Source organism: Staurois parvus, unplaced genomic scaffold (genome assembly GCF_062004578.1).
Source record: "Staurois parvus isolate SC_StPar_1 unplaced genomic scaffold, SC_StPar_1.0 ptg000267l, whole genome shotgun sequence".
NCBI lineage: Eukaryota > Metazoa > Chordata > Amphibia > Anura > Ranidae > Staurois > Staurois parvus.
This window is the reverse complement of record NW_028318063.1, coordinates 1,162,171-1,182,314: the sequence shown is the minus strand read 5'-3', so window position 1 is coordinate 1,182,314 and position 20,144 is coordinate 1,162,171. Positions and strand designations below refer to the sequence as shown.

The 20,144-nt window shown below is 39.9% G+C and overlaps 1 protein-coding gene across 1 annotated transcript; it reads left to right on the top strand.

The window, feature by feature from the left end:
• Positions 1-18,841: 18,841 nt before the first annotated feature.
• On the top strand, positions 18,842-19,777 carry LOC149459241 (olfactory receptor 10A3-like). The gene has a single exon (XM_089681433.1). It carries the CDS (start codon positions 18,842-18,844, stop codon positions 19,775-19,777), a length of 936 nt encoding a protein of 311 aa, XP_089537559.1.
• Positions 19,778-20,144: the final 367 nt, after the last annotated feature.

Here is a 20,144-nt window from a genome sequence, read left to right as displayed (position 1 = left end):
TGGGCATTGAAATCAGTAATAAACACAACTCCTTTATTATCCCTATCACCTTTTTTTTTTCTCCAGTAAGGAGTCTCTATTCTTGAATTTTATTACATCTCTTTTTATTTAAAAAGGTTTTATCATATCTCTTCTCAATGAATCTTTTTATCAATAAATCAGTTTGTGACAAAAAAATCAGTGTCTAAATTACAGTTTCTGTTAATACAAGTAAATTGGCTCTTGGGTGTTCTATAAAGCCACCTTGGATGTTGACAACTAGATACTGGTATATAGCTATTCCTGTCAACTTCTTTAAAGTATGTTTTGGTGTAAATTTGGCTTTCACATTTAAACAAGGACAAGTCTAAAAAATCTATTTGATTGTAATTACTTGTCATGGTAAATTTTAAACCATATTTATTAATATTCATGGATTCTGAGAAGAGATTTAATTCTTCTTCAGTGCCCTTCCACACTATTATAATATCATCGATGTATCATTTATATAATACCATCTATGGCCACTTTTTGTAGATGAATTCTTCCTCCCATTTCGCCATCACTAAATTAGCAACACTCGGGGCATATTTGGCTCCCATAGCCACTCTCTTACACTGTTTATAAAAAGTCTTATTATACCAGAAAAAATTGTTCTTCATTGCAAATTCCAATAATTCAACAATAAATTGCCTATGAACTTTTTTGAGTTTAGTTTTATATTTCAATGCCCAATACACTGCCTCAATCTACTACAGTCTGGCTTCCGTCCCCTACACTCCACCGAAACCGCCCTACTCAAAATCACTAATGACCTGCTAACCGCCAAAGCTAATGGCTATTACTCAGTCCTCCTACTCCTCGACCTTTCCGCGGCCTTCGACACAGTTGAGTACCCACCCCCTCCTCCTTAATAAACTACACTCCCTTGGCATCAGAGACTCCGCTCTCTCCTGGCTCTCCTCCTATCTATCCCAACGCTCCTTCAGCGTTACCTATAACGCTACCACCTCCCCCTCTCTCCCCCTCTCTGTTGGGGTCCCCCAAGGCTCTGTCCTAGGACCCCTTCTCTTCTCCATCTACACCTCCTCCCTCGGCAAACTGATACACTCCCACGGCTTCAACTATCACCTCTACGCCGATGAATTTACCTCTCCACCCCTCACCTCACCCCTTCAGTCTCTGCCCGTATTGCCCACCTACTGAACGACATATCAGACTGGATGTCGCTCCATTTCCTCAAACTGAACCTCTCCAAAACCGAGCTCCTAATTTTCCTCCCAGCCCGCGCCCTCCCCCCCATCCTCTCCATCACGACCAACAAGGCCACCATCAGTGCCACCCCGCAAGCCAAAGTCCTAGGTGTCACTCTAGACTCAAACCTGTCCTTCCATCCCCATGTCCAATTGTTGGCAAACTCATGCAGGCTCCACCTCCGCAACATCTCCAAAATACGTACGTTCCTAACCCCAGACACTACTAAACAACTCGTTCACTCCCTTATTATCTCATGCCTGGACTACTGCAACTCCCTTCTCACTGGCCTACCCCAACACAGGCTATCCCCACTTCAGTCTATCCTAAACTCTGCGGCCAGACTCATCCACCTTACCAACCGCTCCGCCTCTGCCACCCCCACTGTCATTCCCTCCACTGGCTTCCGATTGCCCAACGCATTAAATTCAAAATACTAACACTGACATACAAAGCCATTCACAACGCTGCCCCAAACTACCTCACCGACCTGATACCCAAATACCGCCCAACCCGTACTCTTTGCTCCTCACAAGACCACCTACTTTCTAGCTCCCTGGTCTCCTCCTCCCACGCCCAACTGCAGGACTTCTCCAGGACTTCCCCCATCCTCTGGAACTCACTACCCAAATCCATCAGACTGTCACCTACCCTCCTCACCTTCAGGCGCACCCTGAAAACCCATCTCTTCAGGGAAGCTTACCCCACCCTCACCTAACAACCGATCTCCTCCACTCCTCCTACCACTCCATCCCCCACAGCCACTTCCTCCTGTACCACTATCCCCTCCCTCCTAGATTGTAAGCTCGAAAGAGCAGGGCCCTCGAACCCCTCGTGTTTTGTTACTGTATTGTCTCATGTTCTGTCCCCCACTATAATGTACAGCGCTGAGCAAACCTTTTGGCGGTATATAAATACTGTATAATAATAATACTTGTATACAGTGACTCAACATCTATTGTTACCAACAGAAAATCTTCTACATTCCTCAAAGGTTTAAGATGTTTAATCAAATCTCCACTATCTTTCAGAAAAGATTAATTTTTTATCACAATGTCTTGCAAAAAGTGGTCAATGTACTTTCCAATTCTCGCAAATATAGAGTTAATACCACTCAAATAGGCCTACCTGGTGGTTTAGTTGTATTTTTGTGTAATTTAGGCAGATAATAAATTGTGGGAATTCTAGGGTTTTTTAGTAACAAATACCTTGATTCTTTTTTATTCAAAACTCCTAAATCAGTACCTTTTTTTAATGATCTTTCGTAATTGATTTTTAAGCATCTTAGTAGGATTTTTTTCAGTATTAGATAAGTATCTTTTATATTTAATAAACTCTCCATCTCATTTTCATAATCAACTTTTATTTAATACCACTGCAGCTCTAATAACCACATTTTTCTTTTTTTATACCCATCTCATAGTCTCGAGGAATAATATTTTTTTTTGTTTTTAAACTGAATTTTTTTAATATAATTTTCAACCATATGTTTAAACACTTCAAGAAATTCATTATCCCTATTTTTTGGATTGAATGTAGAGGCATTTTTTAACTTGCTATGTGGAAAATTACTTCCATCCTGTATTCTTTCATTATTTACTGACCTTTTTGTTTCAAAATTTTTTTTGATGTTTAATTTCCTCACAAACTTCCGCACATCTATAAATGCATCAAATTTGTTAATATTGGCCCATGGTACATATTTCAAACCCAAATCGAGTACTTTTCATCTCATTATCTGTTAAAACAATATCACTCAGATTAAGTATATTTAAGATTAAGTATACTGTACGTATACTTACCTTTTACATGATGTAAATGCCGGCTGCAGAGGAGAGGGGACTCCTGGTATTGCCTGGAGTAATGATGTCACTTATAGGCTTCAATGGCCCATCCGTTGTCCCACTCCCTCCTCTTCACTGAAGGTGCCATTGACTGAGGGCAGTGGAGCTGATCATGTGACCAGACCAGAGCAGCATGAAAATAGTTAAGAATATACATCCTTCTTACACAGGGTTACTAAGCATAGGAAGAGGGAGGAAGTATTTTTTAAGATTAATTAAGGTTATCCCGGAATTCTACTTTAGGCTCCTGATCAAGCAGTTTAAACCAGATGTTATTTTTTAAACAGCAGTTTAGTGCATTAAAGTGTAAATAAAAACTTTTTTTTTTTTTTAGTTTTTAAAAAAGTGCTGAAGGGTTAGACCCTCTGTCAAGTTTTTATTACTATCTTTTTACCCACGGGGGGAGATTCACCCCCTTGTTCGCTTTGGTGACTACTGTCACTGAAACATGAAGTCAGAAGAAATGTAAAATGTTAGAGTTGTCGGCAAAACAAAAAAATAGATGTCCAATGGGCACACCTGTTCTGGTGATAATTTGTATAGGAGTTGAATTAACTTCCTGTTGCAACTTTGGGACAGGAAGTACAGGAAAATCTCCCTGATGGGGCACAGAAAAAAAATACCTCCCAGGGTTTTAAGCCCTTTTATACATTATCTGAAACTAAAAAGTGTTTTGGCACCTACTCTAGGCCACTGCTTAATTTTACTTTTATTTAAAATATTTATTTTAAGCATATTGATTATTGGAGGGTTACCATATTTGCTTAGCTTTCTATAAAAAATGTATTTACATTTTTTTTGCAAAAAAAAAAGTTGTTAATAAATTGTAAATATGATTACTGGCTATAGTATTAGTAATATGTTAATTTTTGAATACATTTCAGTTTTACTTTTATTTCTAATAAGTGATGAAACAGATGTGATATCTCCTTTGATACAATAAGAAGATAACAAGCTCCAAACAAGCATTGTCTTGGGACTATCTTTCTGTACTGTGCATGTTTGTGTTTGGGTTGATCCTTGGAGAGCAATTTGCCTTTGCCACTGTTGTATTTTTCTTTGCTTTCTGAAACCTTTGGGGAACAGGCAGGAACTAGAGAAAATTAAATCACTGATATTTGTTGTAACATCTAATTACATTTGCTAGATTTATCCATACTTTGCAAAAATAGACTATTTCATGTTAGTTTATGGCATTAGTGTTCATACTCCTTAACATTTACAGGTAAAGGTTATATAAAATTGATCATTGTTAATCAAACAGTTATGAGCAAAAACCTGTGAATTCTTGGGAATATTTTGGACTCTACATGAATGGCTACTGTCACGTACCTGGTTGGGGAGCCGGAAGTGGAGAGAGGGCATCCTCTTACAACTCCTGCTCGGAGCCCCTGAAAGTGGGAATAGGGGCGCAGAGCCAGGAGGGGCAGGAGTGCCGCGTATATCTTGCAGTTGTCAGCAGGTAGCTGTGGACCCAGGAGATCCGGACACAAGCCAGGTGCGGGTGCAGGAATGTAGGTGCAGCAGGGAGCAGGTGTGGCGGCAGCCAGGGTGCAGATCTTGGGACCGAGCACCAGTGCGGGGCTGCGGTGGCTGACAGGTATGGCGGTGATCAAGATGCAGAGCCGTGGGAGCAGCGGAAGGTGGATATGGTAGTTGACAAGATGCAGGTCAGGTGCAGATGCAGGCAGAATAATACAGCAGAGTCAGGCAGGCCGGGTCGGTAACAAGCGGACAGATAAGTACAAGAGGAGCAGGCATAAGAATGGTCAGAGATAGGCGGGGTCAGTGCAGGCAGAGTTCTTTCTTAGTCGAGTAATGCAGAATACAGGTATCAGGATCAGGAATGTATGCAGGAACGTATTGGACAAGAAGGCAGTGATTTTACTATGAAGCAGTTTTAAATAGCCCACCAGACGTGATGTGTGCGCTTACTGCGCATGCGCGAGGTTTCCGCGCTACCGCACATGTGCGGCCGCACGCTCCTGCGCCTGCACACTCGCACCGTTGTGACTCGAGGGGAGCTGTCGCACCGCTGCACGGCGACAGGATCCCTGACAGCTACTAAATGTTGTGAGCTTTATCTACTTCATTATAATAAGTTTTATTTCACAAACACACACATCTTTTACTTATTGAGCATGGTAAAAGGTAACTCCATTTTTGAGGAAAAAAATATGTATTTGAAACATATACCATTGTTAAAATTAAATATTAAAATTTACCTTTCATTTTCAATCTGCAGCACTGTAATTTTCTGTACAAAATGCAATATGGCAACCTAAAGGCCATTGTCTAGCCTGTAGAGGTCTGTGCATCCCTCCATAGATATGTCTCCCCAGACCATCACTGACCCACACCAAAACGGTCATGTGGAACGATGTTACAGGCAGCATAACGTTCTTCACGGCTTCTCCAGACCATTTCACAACTGTCACGTGCTTAGGGTGAACCTGCTCTCATCTGTGAAAATCACAGGGTGCCAGTGGCGGACCTGGCAATTTTGGTGTTCAATGGCAAATGCCAATTGAGGACCTTGGGCCCTCAGGCCACCCTCATGTAGTCTGTTTCTGATTGTTTGGTCAGAGACATTCACACCAGTGGCCTGCTGGAGGTCATTTTGTAGGGCTCTGGCATTGCTCATCCTGTTTCTCCTTGCATAAAGGAGCAGATACCGGTCCTGCTGATGGGTTGAGGACCATCTAAGGCCCTGTCCAGCTCTCCTAGAGTAACTGCCTGTCTCCTGGAGTCTCCTCCCTGCTCTTGAGACTGTGCTGAGAGACACAGCAAACCTTCTGGCAATGGCACGTATTGATGTGCCATCCTGGAGGAGTTGGACTGCCTGTGCAACCTCTGTAGGGTCCAGGTATCACCTCATGCTGCCAGTAGTGACATTGACCCTAGCCAAATGCAAAAGTATTGAACAGTCAGAAAAGATGAGTAGGGAAAAAAATGTCATTGGTCTCCACCTGTAAAACCATTTCTGTTTTGGGAGTTGTCCCATTGTTTCCCATCTAGTGCACATGTTAATTTCATTAACACCAAAGCAAATCCCTCTTTGTAAATATTGTATCGCACCTGTTTGACCCTTTTAGTAATAAATCTTTCTTTCTGAAAGTGTTAAACTGTTTCTAAGCACTTATTTGCAATTCACGAATCCCTGCCTTTGAAGAGACGCTACTGTTTGGTATACCTCTATATATATAGATATATCTCTATATAACAGGTCCGCGGGCCGTGCTATATACAGTCAGGTCCATAAATATTGGGACATCGACACAATTCTAACATTTTTGGCTCTATACACCACCACAATGGATTTGAAATGAAACAAACAAGATGTGCTTTAACTGCAAACTGTCAGCTTTAATTTGAGGGTATTTACATCCAAATCAGGTGAACGGTGTAGGAATTACAACAGTTTGCATATGTGCCTCCCACTTGTTAAGGGACCAAAAGTAATGGGACAGAATAATAATCATAAATCAGACTTTCACTTTTTAATACTTGGTTGCAAATCCTTTGCAGTCAATTACAGCCTGAAGTCTGGAACGCATAGACATCACCAGACGCTGGGTTTCATCCCTGGTGATGCTCTGCCAGGCCTCTACTGCAACTGTCTTCAGTTCCTGCTTGTTCTTGGGGCATTTTCCCTTCAGTTTTGTCTTTCCCTTAAAAAACTCTTTGGTTGCTTTTGCAGTATGCTTTGGGTCATTGTCCATCTGCACTGTGAAGCGTCCAATGAGTTGTGAAGCATTTGGCTGAATATGAGCAGATAATATTGCCCGAAACACTTCAGAATTCATCCTGCTGCTTTTGTCAGCAGTCACATCATCAATAAATACAAGAGAACCAGTTCCATTGGCAGCCATACATGCCCACGCCATGACACTACCACCACCATGCTTCACTGATGAGGTGGTATGCTTAGGATCATGAGCAGTTCCTTTCCTTCTCCATACTCTTCTCTTCCCATCACTCTGGTACAAGTTGATCTTGGTCTCATCTGTCCATAGGATGTTGTTCCAGAACTGTGAAGGCTTTTTTAGATGTCGTTTGGCAAACTCTAATCTGGCCTTCCTGTTTTTGAGGCTCACCAATGGTTTCCATCTTGTGGTGAACCCTCTGTATTCATTCTGGTGAAGTCTTCTCTTGATTGTTGACTTTGACACACATACACCTACCTCCTGGAGAGTGTTCTTGATCTGGCCAACTGTTGTGAAGGGTGTTTTTCTCCACCAGGGAAAGAATTCTTCGGTCATCCACCACAGTTGTTTTCCGTGGTCTTCCAGGTCTTTTGGTGTTGCTGAGCTCACCGGTGCGTTCCTTCTCTTTAAGAATGTTCCAAACAGTTGTTTTGGCCATGCCTAATGTTTTTGCTATCTCTCTGATGGGTTTGTTTTGTTTTTTCAGCCTATTGATGGCTTGCTTCACTGATAGTGACAGCTCTTTGGATCTCACCTTGAGAGTTGACAGCAACAGATTCCAAATGCAAATAGCACACTTAAAATGAACTCTGGACCTTTTATCTGCTCATTGTAATTGGGATAATGAGGGAATAACACACACATGGCCATGGAACAGCTGAGAAGCCAATTGTCCCATTACTTTTGGTCCCTTAACAAGTGGGAGGCACATATGCAAACTGTAATTCCTACACCGTTCACCTGATTTGGATGTAAATACCCTCAAATTAAAGCTGACAGTTTGCAGTTAAAGCACATCTTGTTTGTTTCATTTCAAATCCATTGTGGTGGTGTATAGAGCCAAAAATGTTAGAATTGTGTCGATGTCCCAATATTTATGGACCTGACTGTAGATCAATATTTCAATCATTATAGTGTATATTTGATAACAGGAGTTTCCCAGTCTCCGACAAAAGTGGTGGTGGCAGTAGAGGGTTAGTTGCGTAATTAACCCGACCCAGTAACAAGCGCATTTAGGCTGCAGGCACCGATTGTAGTCCATTAGCTGGGCAATCGCTGTGCCTTGTTACGCGCGTCGCACCGCAGTTTTAGATCGGCCGGTCCTTCGTCACGAGTTTGGTGAGAAGGTCTTGGGTCTGACGCCGTGGGCGTGACGTATTACTGTTAGTCGCGGTCGTGCAATTGTCGCATGTTGGTGGCGGTGACCGTGGATTCGTGACAGTTCCCAGTTGCTTCCACTTTGTCATAATACCACTAACAGTTGAGCATGGAATATTTAGTAGCAAGGAAATGTCACGGATGGATTTGTTGCACAGCCGGCAACCTATCACGGTACCATACTTGAATTCACTGAGCTCCTGAGAGCGACCCATTCTTTCACAAATGTTTGTAGAAGCAATCTGCATGCCTAGGTGCTTGATGTTATACACCTGTGGCCATGGAGATGACTGGAACACCTGAATCCAATGATTTGGAGGGGTGTCCCAATACTTTTGGCAATAAAATGTATACATAACAGGGACAATACCCAATGTATTCGTGGTTAAATTCCCATAGACGGTTTATCGACATGCACTTTAAGCTCACTTAAAATCCGCTTCCGCTGAAGTACCAACAGGCGAGTTACTATTAAAGATATTAAAATATTAACCATGTAAGTATAATAAAAACATTACACAAATAGTATATGTGGCTTATTGTAACAAACAACTGTGTTGGTTTTATTGAACGCTGGCTATATGTGTAACCTACTGGTGGTCTGATGTGAGCTTCCAGTTTTATTACAGACTGGAATCCATCCACCACCAGGCATTTCTTTTTCCACTTTGGATTATAGTTACCTCTTACTACTACTATCGACCCCCAAGGGGGAGCAAATTTATCCTATTCTTGGATCATAGCCACTTCTTACTACTACTTTAGATATCTGTGTTGAAAGCTACCAGGGATCTCTGTGTACTCCTTCGGTGGACCGCATTGGTTATTCATCTATGCTCGTCTAATTTCTCTCAATATATTTGAGTATTTGTTCAATCCTTTGGCCCTGATTTGTTATGGGTGACTCATTTGGGCCAGCAAGTACAAAGTGACACCATTATTCCATCTTCATCTCAAGTTTTTATTTTGATCATCTATTCCTATAGCGCTTTGGAAGAGTTTAATACATTTATCTATTTGTACGTTAAAGTAAAAATTCTTGGGTCCTGAGGAAGCGGGCATACCCGCGAAACGCGTTGACCTATGCACTCAACGTACCCAATTTCTTGAAAAGATGTCATATATGTAAAAATATTTTTATATGTAAATCTAATAAAAAATGTTATTTTATATATACGTATTCCTTGGTTTCTTGATATATTTGCACGAACCTCAGGGACATGTTTAAAGTCCCACTTCTGATTTCCTATTGCTTTTTCTGCCTGAAATAGTCACTATTAACCAAAAACATTGTTTCAAGAAATAATGGCATAAACAGGGCCAGATTTCTCAGGCCCCTATAGGCGGAGAATTCTGAAGCCCCTTCCCCCCGTAATACCGACTTTTTTTTTTTCTTGTTAAAATATTTTTATATAAATACTTTTATATGTGTAAAGGGGAATGCTGCAGACTTTGATATAAAGGGGAACTCTGTTGTAAGGGGGTCTTTGATGTAAACCCCTCTTACACAAGAGTCCCCAGAGTTCCCCTTACATCAGAGTTCTCCTTTACATCAGAATCTGCCGGGTAACCCATTACAGTGCATGGGAGACCTCTGCAGACCGTGATGTAAAGGGTAACTCTGATGTAAGGTGGTCTTTGGTCACCAAAGTCCCCCCTTTCAACAAAGTCAGCAGTGTTCCCCTTTACATCAGGGTCCGCAGACTGTAGAGTGCTAGTGTTAAAGGGTCCTAATCCAGAGAGAGAGGTCTCAGGAATCAGACTCAGGCTGTTCCGGGCTCCTCGTCTCTATACACAGACCAAGCATATCATCCTTCATATTACATATACAGGAAGTTTAGCAGTGCAGGTCGGTAATGGGGACTCACCTCGGTATTGAGGGTGTCCAGTGCTCGCAGATCTACAACCCAAGGATCAGGTTCCCCTCTGTAGTCTGTCCAGTCCGGGACTGTGGCAGTGCTCTGATCACATCCCCCCACAGACCACCCGATGTTCTCTGAGGACCGGGCTGGGATCAGACTGGTGGGATGTCCGGGTGTGAGCTAGACGTAGCCGGCTCCTCTTCCTACAAATAGGCTGGACAAAGTGGGGAGCTGCAGAGAAGCTGGGACTGAGATCGGTGGGGTCTCCCATCATTGATTCGAAATTAATTTGGTTTTCAAAAAACGTCCAACGTGCCCGATCACTCATATTCGATGGTCACATGAAAACCAGATGTTTCTGTGACCCACTAATGGTGCAAAATTCGAATGAAAATTCTTAGAAGAAATTTTTGATAGAAAATTCTTTCAGAATTTGACCCGTGTATGGCTGGCTTAACCCTCAGTCCAAGTTTTCCTGGGGACCAGAAGGGTGTGTGTTCAGGTGTGCACAGCCTTTATAATCAAAGCTATTACAGTGATGGGTTTTGGGCTCAACCCAGGAGGTCCACCCTGGTGTGAGTGTGGGCCAGTACCACAGGGAGCTGCAAGAGAATGGTACAGAATTTGTATTTGAGCACAGGGTGCTGTGAATTGTTCTGAAGGAGAAAAAAGGGGTCTAAGCTTGAGGCCAGAGAAGTGATACTGCAGGAAGAGGCCATGTAGCTTAAAGTCGTTTTTCATTTTTGTTTTGAAGTGGAGTTGGAAACCTCTGCGAGGTTAACATTGTAAGTTACATTTCAACTTTTCCTTTACATAAAACTGGGCCACAAGGCCTGAAACAGTATTTTGCTGTCGGTCTGAACGTAGGCTCCGTTCACACCAATGCGTTTTTATTTCTTTTTGCAGAAACACACTACAATCCATTTAACATAGATTCCTATGGAACATGTTCACATCTATGCTTTTTTGAGCTGCTGCGTTTTTGGAAAGGGTCAGGGACTTTTTTTAAAAGCAAAAAGCAGTGTTTTTGCTACAAATGAGTTCAATGGAGAAGCTGCTAAATTGCATGGTAGTGCGTTTTTTTACTTTTTTTTGCTGTGTTTTGCATTTTTATTGTGCCAAGCAACAAAAAAGAAATTCAACTTTAAAAAAAAAAAGCTGAATGAAACGCAAAACGCAGTAAAAACACATGTAGAAAAATGCAAACCGAACTGCGAAAGCACTGCAAAATGGACAAAAAGCAGACTGCATAGGTGTTAACCTGGGCCTTACTGGAAAGCACTATACCTTGAGCAAAATCCTCAAATATCACAATAGTTGAAAATAGACACAGATCCATCTTATGCTCCTCTATTTTCATAACTTTCCAAGGCCCATTTCTCCTTTATAAATGGTTTTGGATTGTTGATTGCATGACTTTATATTTCAATTTGTTTTTACAACTGCCCAGCAATCCTCTTAGTTATGAATATTCACTCAACATTGTGGACTGTTGTTTGACTCACTCGCCTTCGTGGGACAGTAACCCTACTAAACTACAGGTGTACCTTGGTTTACGAATTTAATGCGTTCTCCAGGACATTCGTATTGCGAAAAATATTGCGTAAACCGAAATGTGGTTACCCATAGGAATGCATTGAAAACCAATTAATTTGTTGCGGACGTCAGAAAAAAGTAAAAAAAAAAAGAAGTCACTGTCACTATAGGTCAGTGACGGTTTTTAAATGTAATTACCGGCTTTTTTTTTTTCTTCACTATAGCTCACAGAATCAGCTGTCACTTTCCCCCCCAGCTAAAAGATTTTCCTGAGTTAAAAAAAAAAACAATGTTTCCTTTTAGTTTCTTAAAAGAAACAGTTTCCTTTAGCTCTGGGAAACTGAGAGCTAATTCTGTGAGCTATAGTGAAGAAAAAAAAAAACGGCAATTGCATTTAAGAATTGGCACTGACATACACTTTGTATTGTGAAAACAATTCGTAAAAAATGCGTAAACCTAGGCATTAGTTTCAATGGATTTTCATTTGTAAACTGAAAATTATGTTAACCGAGGCGTTCATAAACCGAGGTACACCTGTATTTTCTTTCTTTAGGTAAAGCATGGATGAGTTCTGCCTCTCCCGAGGCATCGCACTGTGCATGTGCGAGTAGTAAATGTAGAAAATTTCAGGATGGAGTGACAGGTTGGTGGGGCACATCAAGCAGACAGGAAAATAATACAGCATTAGAAGAGGAGGAAGAAGGACTCTACAACTCTGTGTAAACGTTTACACCAAGCAACACACTGTATGCCATTGGCCAAAAATAAAAATTTACCCTTTTCTATCTAATATAGCCCTTTATCCTGCAGACCACTATTATTATCAGGCTACTCATTGTCACCAGTGGCTGTTACTAAATTTACTACAACCTGAAAAGGAATGAAAATTATTACAGGATATATATATATATATATATATATATATATATGAATATATGAAATTATACTTTATTTAGAGGTAAAAAAAATATATACTACAATTGGAAATCACTTCAGAGTTAAAAAATGACATCAGAAATACTTAGGTCCTGAAGTAGGATACTGTATTATCAGATATGTCTAAAGATCAGGAATTAGACCTTCTCAGACTGCAGGTTTAGTTTCTGCCATCACTATTGCCACTCAGTTCCATTTTTCTTTATGCAGTAGTAAAAACTTACACTCTAAGTGAAAATCATATAGATAGGGGTAGCACTATGACCGCTGTTTCTAGGTCCTGGAATAACTGATAACTGAACACAGCTTCTAAGGAAGGCTAAGACCAGATTTACACTTTTGCATTGCAATAATGCATGTCAACTCAGATAATGCATATTGGAGTGCTGCAGTTTTTTTCATTCTGAATCCCACCTGAGCTGCAGCACACCACAATCCAATGCAATTCAATGGACAAGTAACATGCTACAGTGCAATATGGTGTGCATTTTGATGCATTAGGCAGCCCATTAGTAGGTGTAAATGGAACCTAAAAGTTTCACTCTTGCCATCATTGCGGGCTATCTAGAGAATCACATTACATTTACCTGAATATGTTTTAAAAACTCATACTGCAACTTGAAGTAATTTCTGTATTAAATTATTGGGTGCTGGACGCAGACCTTCACTATTATATCTTCCCAAAGTGACCCTGTCAGTATGTAAAAAAAATATCATACCTGCTAGATGCTTGCAAAAGAAGATGTCATACTCCTTTCTCTAGTGCCTTGTGCCTTGCTTCCTCTCAGTTCCAGTGCTGAAGATTTTACATAGTTACAAAGTTTGTAAGGTTGAGTAAAGACACCAGTCCATCCAGTTCAACCAGTCTGTGTGTATTTGTGTCACTGCCATTTCCCATACACAGTACCTGTGTATTATGTTCACTAAGATGCCCATCTAGGAGTTTTTTTAAAACTATCAACACTTCCTGCTGACACCACCGATTTCATTGCGTGACCATGTGTTAAGCTCCCTGAGACTGAACTATTTTTTCCCTATGCTAGAATCAGATATTTGAATATTACTATTACTGTAAATACATGAGTGGTCCATATAGCAAACTTGGTGTAGAGTTATTCTATTTTAGGTCCTTACAGAGGACAAGGGGGACTCAGAAGTAAGCTGTGAAATTGTGGAACAGACTTCCTCAAGAGCTAGTTCTCGCCAGCTCAGTAGATTTTTTTTAAAAAGAGCAGGATGCATTTATAAATGCACAAAATATAACTGTAAACTAACATTTATAGGTAATAACACCAGGGAAAGTTTATCTAGGACAGGGGTGTCAAAGTGGCCCTCCAGCTGTTGCGAAACTCCCCATCATGCATCTGCCTTTGGGAGTCATGCTTGTAACTGTCAGTCTTGCAATGCCTCATGGGACTTGTAGTTTGGCAGCAGCTGGAGGGCCATCAGTTTGACACCCGTGATCTAGGGAATATCCTATTGTCTCTTGAGGGATCAGGAAGCATTTTTTACCCCCCGCTGGAGCAAATTGGACCATGCTTTATTTTTTTTTTTTTGGCCTTTTTCTGGATCAACTTTGGCTATAGGATTGTGTATATGGAGGTTTTCTATTTTTTGTCTTATATTGGTAGAACTGGATGGACTTTTTCACTTTGGCTCACTATGTAATATAGAGAGTAATCAGTGGTCTGCTAATATGGTACTCCATAAATATTCAATCTCAAGAAGCTTTCATCAAAATTCATAATCCAAGACTGTGGTGTACTGTGATCTCAAGGTCAATTACAAACATAGCACACATATGACCCACAACAAGGTTGCTTATAAACTTTTATGGCCAGAGTTCATTGTAGCATTAAATATTATTTGTTTGTGTATGTTCACATTTACAATCCATCGTTCACACTGACGTTCGGTTAAACCTTGCTATCGGGGCATGTGTGCAAAAGTATGATACATACGCACTAAAGACTGATAAAATCATGCATGACATGGTGACATATGAACTGCTTGAATAAAGTTGGAACTTGAAGTTCATAACTCATCACTGTACTACCATGTACTTGGCAGGGACTGAGTAAATGAGGGGGATCCTCTTGCACCGTCTGCCCAGCACTCCAGAAAGTGGTGACAGAATGTGAGGGCACAGAGTGGCATGAGCATCAGAGTTTACAAGCTGAGCTGGATCTGTTGCAGCCAGATGTGTAGAACTAGGAGATGAAAATCTCCAGACAAGAACCAGGCATAGGAACAATGTTGCACTGGATGAAGAGCCAAATAATGTCCAGGAAACAAGCTGAGGACAGTAACAACTGGGCAGGGTGGTATCATATCAATAAGCAAAGACAAGTCCAGGAAACAAGCTGGTATCAGTAAAAGCCGAGCCAACCTGTTACAAGGCAGAAGGCGGTAGCAGTGTCCAGAAGGCAAGCCAGGTCATAAACAGTGAGGCAGAATCAGTAGGTCAGGTCTTAGGTAAACAGGAACAAGCTGAAGAACACTCAGCAACCTCTTTCTGCAGTGCTTCAATTTATGTAGGCCACTAGGCGCCAAAACCAGTGCTGAGCATGCATGCAATTTTTGAGCATACGCGCCTGCTTGACAATGCACGCCTGACAATTACCTTATGCACAGAGGTATGGAAAGTCTGTCGAGAATCCAACCTTCCTTAGGCCTCATGTACACATGAACTCCCCTAGATGTTTAGCTTTCCTGGCAGCAGAAAAACGCTAAATGTGGCAAAAACATGTATAAACGTGAAAAACTAACACTGCACATCACCCTGAACACACCATTCCCACCGTGAAATCTGGTAGTGGCAGCATCATGTTATGGGGATGTTTTTCTTCAGCAGAGACAGGGAAGCTGGTCAAAGTTGATGGGAAGATGGATGGAGCTAAATAGGAGGCAATCTTAGAAGAAAACCTGTTAGAATCTGCTAAAGACTTGAGACTGGGGCGGAGGTTCACCTTCCAGCAGGACAACAACCCTCAACATACACCCAGAGCTACAATGGAATGGTTTAGATCAAAACATATTCATGTGTTATTATGGCCCAGTCAAAGTCCAGACCTAAATCCAATTGACAATCTGTGGCAAGACTTGAAATTGCTGTTCACAGACGTTCTCCATCCAATCTGACAGCTTGAGCTATTTTGCAAAGAAGAATGGGCAAAAATTTAACTCCCTAGATGTGCAAAGCTGGTAGAGACATCCCCAAAAAGACTTGCAGCTGGAATTGCAGCAGTATTGACTCAGCTGGGCTGAATACAAAAACACACCACACTTTTCAGATATTTATTTGTAAAAAATGTTGAAAACCATTTATCATTTTCCTTCCACTTCACAATTATGTGCCACTTTTTGTTGGTCTATCACATAAAATCCTAATAAAATACATTTATGTTTTTGGTTGTAACATGACAAAATGTGGAAAATTTCAAGAGGTATGAATACTTTTTCAAGGCACTGTACTATAGCATCATTTTGAAGAATGATCGCAAAGTGAAAAAAAAGAATTTGAATAGGATTAATCGAGCTTAATTGCTTTTCCTCCCTCGTGGCACATGGTGCATTGAACAGGAGATGTGTTATATTTACCAGCAATGCACATTTAATTACACTATTTGTTATTGTTCATCTGTTATGATCATTAGAATATCTTAAGGGAATTATTATGGGTCAATGAACATAGGGTCTAGAATAATTGGTTCCATCTAAGAGTATATAAAAGTCATGAACAGTACTACATTATGACATCATAAAAGGTTCAAACAAAACCTTTCAAAGGTCCTTGGTATTTGAAGCATCAATTTTCCCAGGTAGTAAGTACATATTGAATGCCTACAGCCTAAACATAAATATACAAACAATAAACTGTGAGTATCCCACTGTTTAATGTAATTAAATGTCAACTTTTATGAATAGGATCAAGTATAGATGGATGTATTTCAGGGTTGATTAATGATGGTTTACGTTTGTGTTTAAGCTAGCAAGGAAAAGCAGGTGGATTTGTGGTAAAAGAAACTATATGGTTTTTGGGTTGATTTTTTTTTTTTTTTTTGTTTGTATTTCTTTTATTAGTTATTACATTTTACCCTAACATCTTATACTTGTTCTAGCTATATATACCATTTTTGTTAAAAAAAACATGACAAGGAATTCCCAGAGCCCTTTAGGTTTGTTTAAATAGAGAGCACAGCAGTAGTTACTCTATGTCCTTAGAGGCAATATTGTCTCTGACTGAAACCTTAGATCATCCTTTTTCACCCTTTTTAACATGGAGGAACCCTTGTAATACTTTTTTGGCTTCAGAGAACCACTGCTATTAATTATATTTACAGCTCACAGTACATTAGTGTAATGGTCAGTGGGAAGAATGCTCCTTACATTAGTGATCACTGGGAAGAATTCCCCCCTTACAGATAGATAAAAAGATAATTGGTGTCAATAGGAAATTATATGAAGGGTAGAAATTGCTTATTGCCTGAGGGACCCCTAGCAACCTCTGGAGGAAGCCTAGGGTTTCATGAAACCCTGGTTGAGAAACCCTGCCTTAGATGGATGCATTGAGGGGATAAAGGGATAACTCACTGCACTAATTTGTGTGTATATTTTAGCTTGAGCTACGGAGCTTTGTAAATAAAGGGGCCATGTGGTCTCTTGACATGTTATTTTAGACTTCACTAAAAATTGATAAATTGTTTACAATAACACTATCTTTTTTCTTTTAATATAGGGTTGGACATAAGAATTTTGCAGGATAACTGAACCTCCGTCGTTTAACGTATGGGGTAGCTATATTCTCAAAGCTGTAAGTCAATCAGATATATCATGAAGTTAATCCAGGTATGCAGTCGTAAATATTTATAGCCTGTATTCACGCTGTTCCATATACATTGTAAGGTTGAAGGAATGATTATAACCAAAGAACAAACCCCAGCAAACGTGCCATTTTTACCTTTTGTAAATAAGCTTCTTAAGTCCCAACCAAAATGCTAAGTCAGCCTATTCATTTAGAAGCATGTCTGAGGAGAGAAATGTAAAAAATATATCTACTTTACACCCCAGCTTCCTCCTACAGTGCCTAGGCAATGGTGATGCCACGGCCTTCCAGTAAGATCTTGATAATCTTGAATCTCATGAGAAGTTGCTCCAGCACTGTCCATGTTATAGATAAACCTAGACTTCCCTATAAAGAAATGGAAATGGTAATGGTATATTTTGGATAATGATGAGTAACTCAGTTAATGTAGAGCCCTATCTGAATGGAAATTTTGTTTATAAATGTGGCAAAATGTTTTACATGCAACTTATGATGAAATGTTATCTGCAAACATTATAATAAAAGTTAATAAGTCCAACTATGAATTTCAGACACACAATGGGGTCTTTTTATAAATGTATAATGCATATTCTATGGAGTGGCAGATGAAAACTGACTTGTGCCCATTTACACCCACCTACCTCCAGTCAAACCCAATCTGCTAAGAACAAACGAAAGGGAATCCGTTCCCCACCATCTGGGCTGATCAGATCTGAGGGAAGTTGGGTGTAAACAGACAGCTGGTCCATTTACATCCAACTGCCCATGGAGCAGAGCGGGCTGTGTCCATGTCTGTCCTGCATAAGTAGGGGATCAGCAGAGTCTGCCCCATGTTAAATGGGATCAAACTACAACATTGTAACTTTTAATCAATTTTCAAGGTGAGAGGCTGCAACAAGAGCTGATACATTTTGAATACTTAAACAGAGCCAATAGCTGCCCAGGCACAAGGATTTAAATACTGAGTCGGTAAATACTGGGCCTAGATGATGACTGAATAAAGATGGTGTTGATCCTCTAATGAAAACCGCAAATTAAGGTATTGACAGGGATGGTATTGTAAGAGGTATTAAATACCTGGAAGTATTACACTTACACATTACTTCACAAGTATTTACTTGTACATGTAAAATGAAAAAATATGTCTTCTTCTAGGTCCACTTCAAGTATGTCTGCCATGAGTATCACCAGTTATTCCTGTGGGTTTGTTAGAATCAAAATGAGCAGTGTGAACTTCTGTCAACTCAACTTCGAAGAATGTTATTGAAATGACTAGGGGAACACTTTTACAAAGACATACATTAAAAACTACGGCTGTACAGAAACTTGTTGTGAATTATGAACCTGTAGAAATTGTGAACCCCATCCTTTCAGTAATTGGTACATTTATTTCAATATGTTGGATAATTTGTAATTTTTTTTAGAAAACAGTTTTTTTAGTCTAGTAATTTGACAGTTCAAATGTGCAGTCTTATTCATCCATCTTTTTCAGTTTAATAGTATCTTCTTTTTCTTTCAAGAATGTGTAAACTAAACGAGACTGAAGTCACAAAGTTTCTGCTCCGTGGTTTTGAAAATACCTACATCATTAACATTCTACTGTTCAACTTTGTTCTTCTGGTTTATATTGCCATTTTATTTGGAAATATACTCATTATCTTTTTGGTGTCTGCAAATCAACTCCTTCATGTCCCCATGTACATTTTTCTTAAACATTTGGCTTTGGCAGACCTGTTATTTACCACCAACATTATACCAAACATGTTATATATCATATTACAAGAAGGTGGTATAGTAACTCTCCAGGGCTGTTTTATTCAATACTATTTTCATAGCCTTGCACTTTTCACCCAGTCTTTAATTCTTACAACAATGTCATTTGATCGGTATTTAGCCATTTGTCAGCCACTGCGCTATTCTGCGTTGATGGACTATAGGATGTGTTTCAGCTTGATCTTCTTCTCCTGGGCTACTGGTTTTATTCTAATTCCAAGTGAAATAGCTTTTTTGTTCCAGCTGAGGTTCTGTGGTTCCAACATCATTAACCATTTCTTCTGTGATATTGCTCCTATCCTACATATTTCATCTTCAGATGTCACATTTGTAATGTGGGAGGACTTTGCTTTTGCCATATTGGTCATCTTTCTGCCCTTTGTATTAATCTGTATATCTTACATGTGTATATTTTACACCATTTTCAAAATTACTTCCTCAACAGGAAGAAAAAAAGCTTTTTCCACTTGCAGTTCCCATTTGATTACCGTCTTTACATATTATGGAACATTAATAGCCATATATATGGTTCCAGCTGGAGAAAGCAACCTTGATGATGTCAAAGTAATATCCTTACTGTATACTATACTTACCCCATTTATCAACCCATTATTATATAGTATAAGAAACCAGGAGATAAGAAGTTATATACAAAAACGGATGTGTAAACACGTTTTCCAATGATCTCTTAAAGCAGAACTTTACTCATAACAGTCTGTTAACAATTAATGTTCATTAACAAAAGAGCATACATTCCACAGTAATAATTATGCTACCAAAATCAGTGTGTGCTGTAAATTGCTTTCAGCATTGCTCCTGTTTCTTCTTGCATGGTCAGGATATAGACATTCAAGTATATGAATATTCCTTAGGTGAGAGCTTTAAAACAAACTCTCACCTAACTCAGTAGCTGCAGGGACTGTGGAGCCATTTATATTCAAATTTCACAGCAAAAGAATTAAAGTCTTTCTGTCAGGCAGCCTAACTTATATTACTTCCAGGGCATCTGCTGTGTGCTTACATTAGAGATTCAAATCTGAAAGGCTGTCAA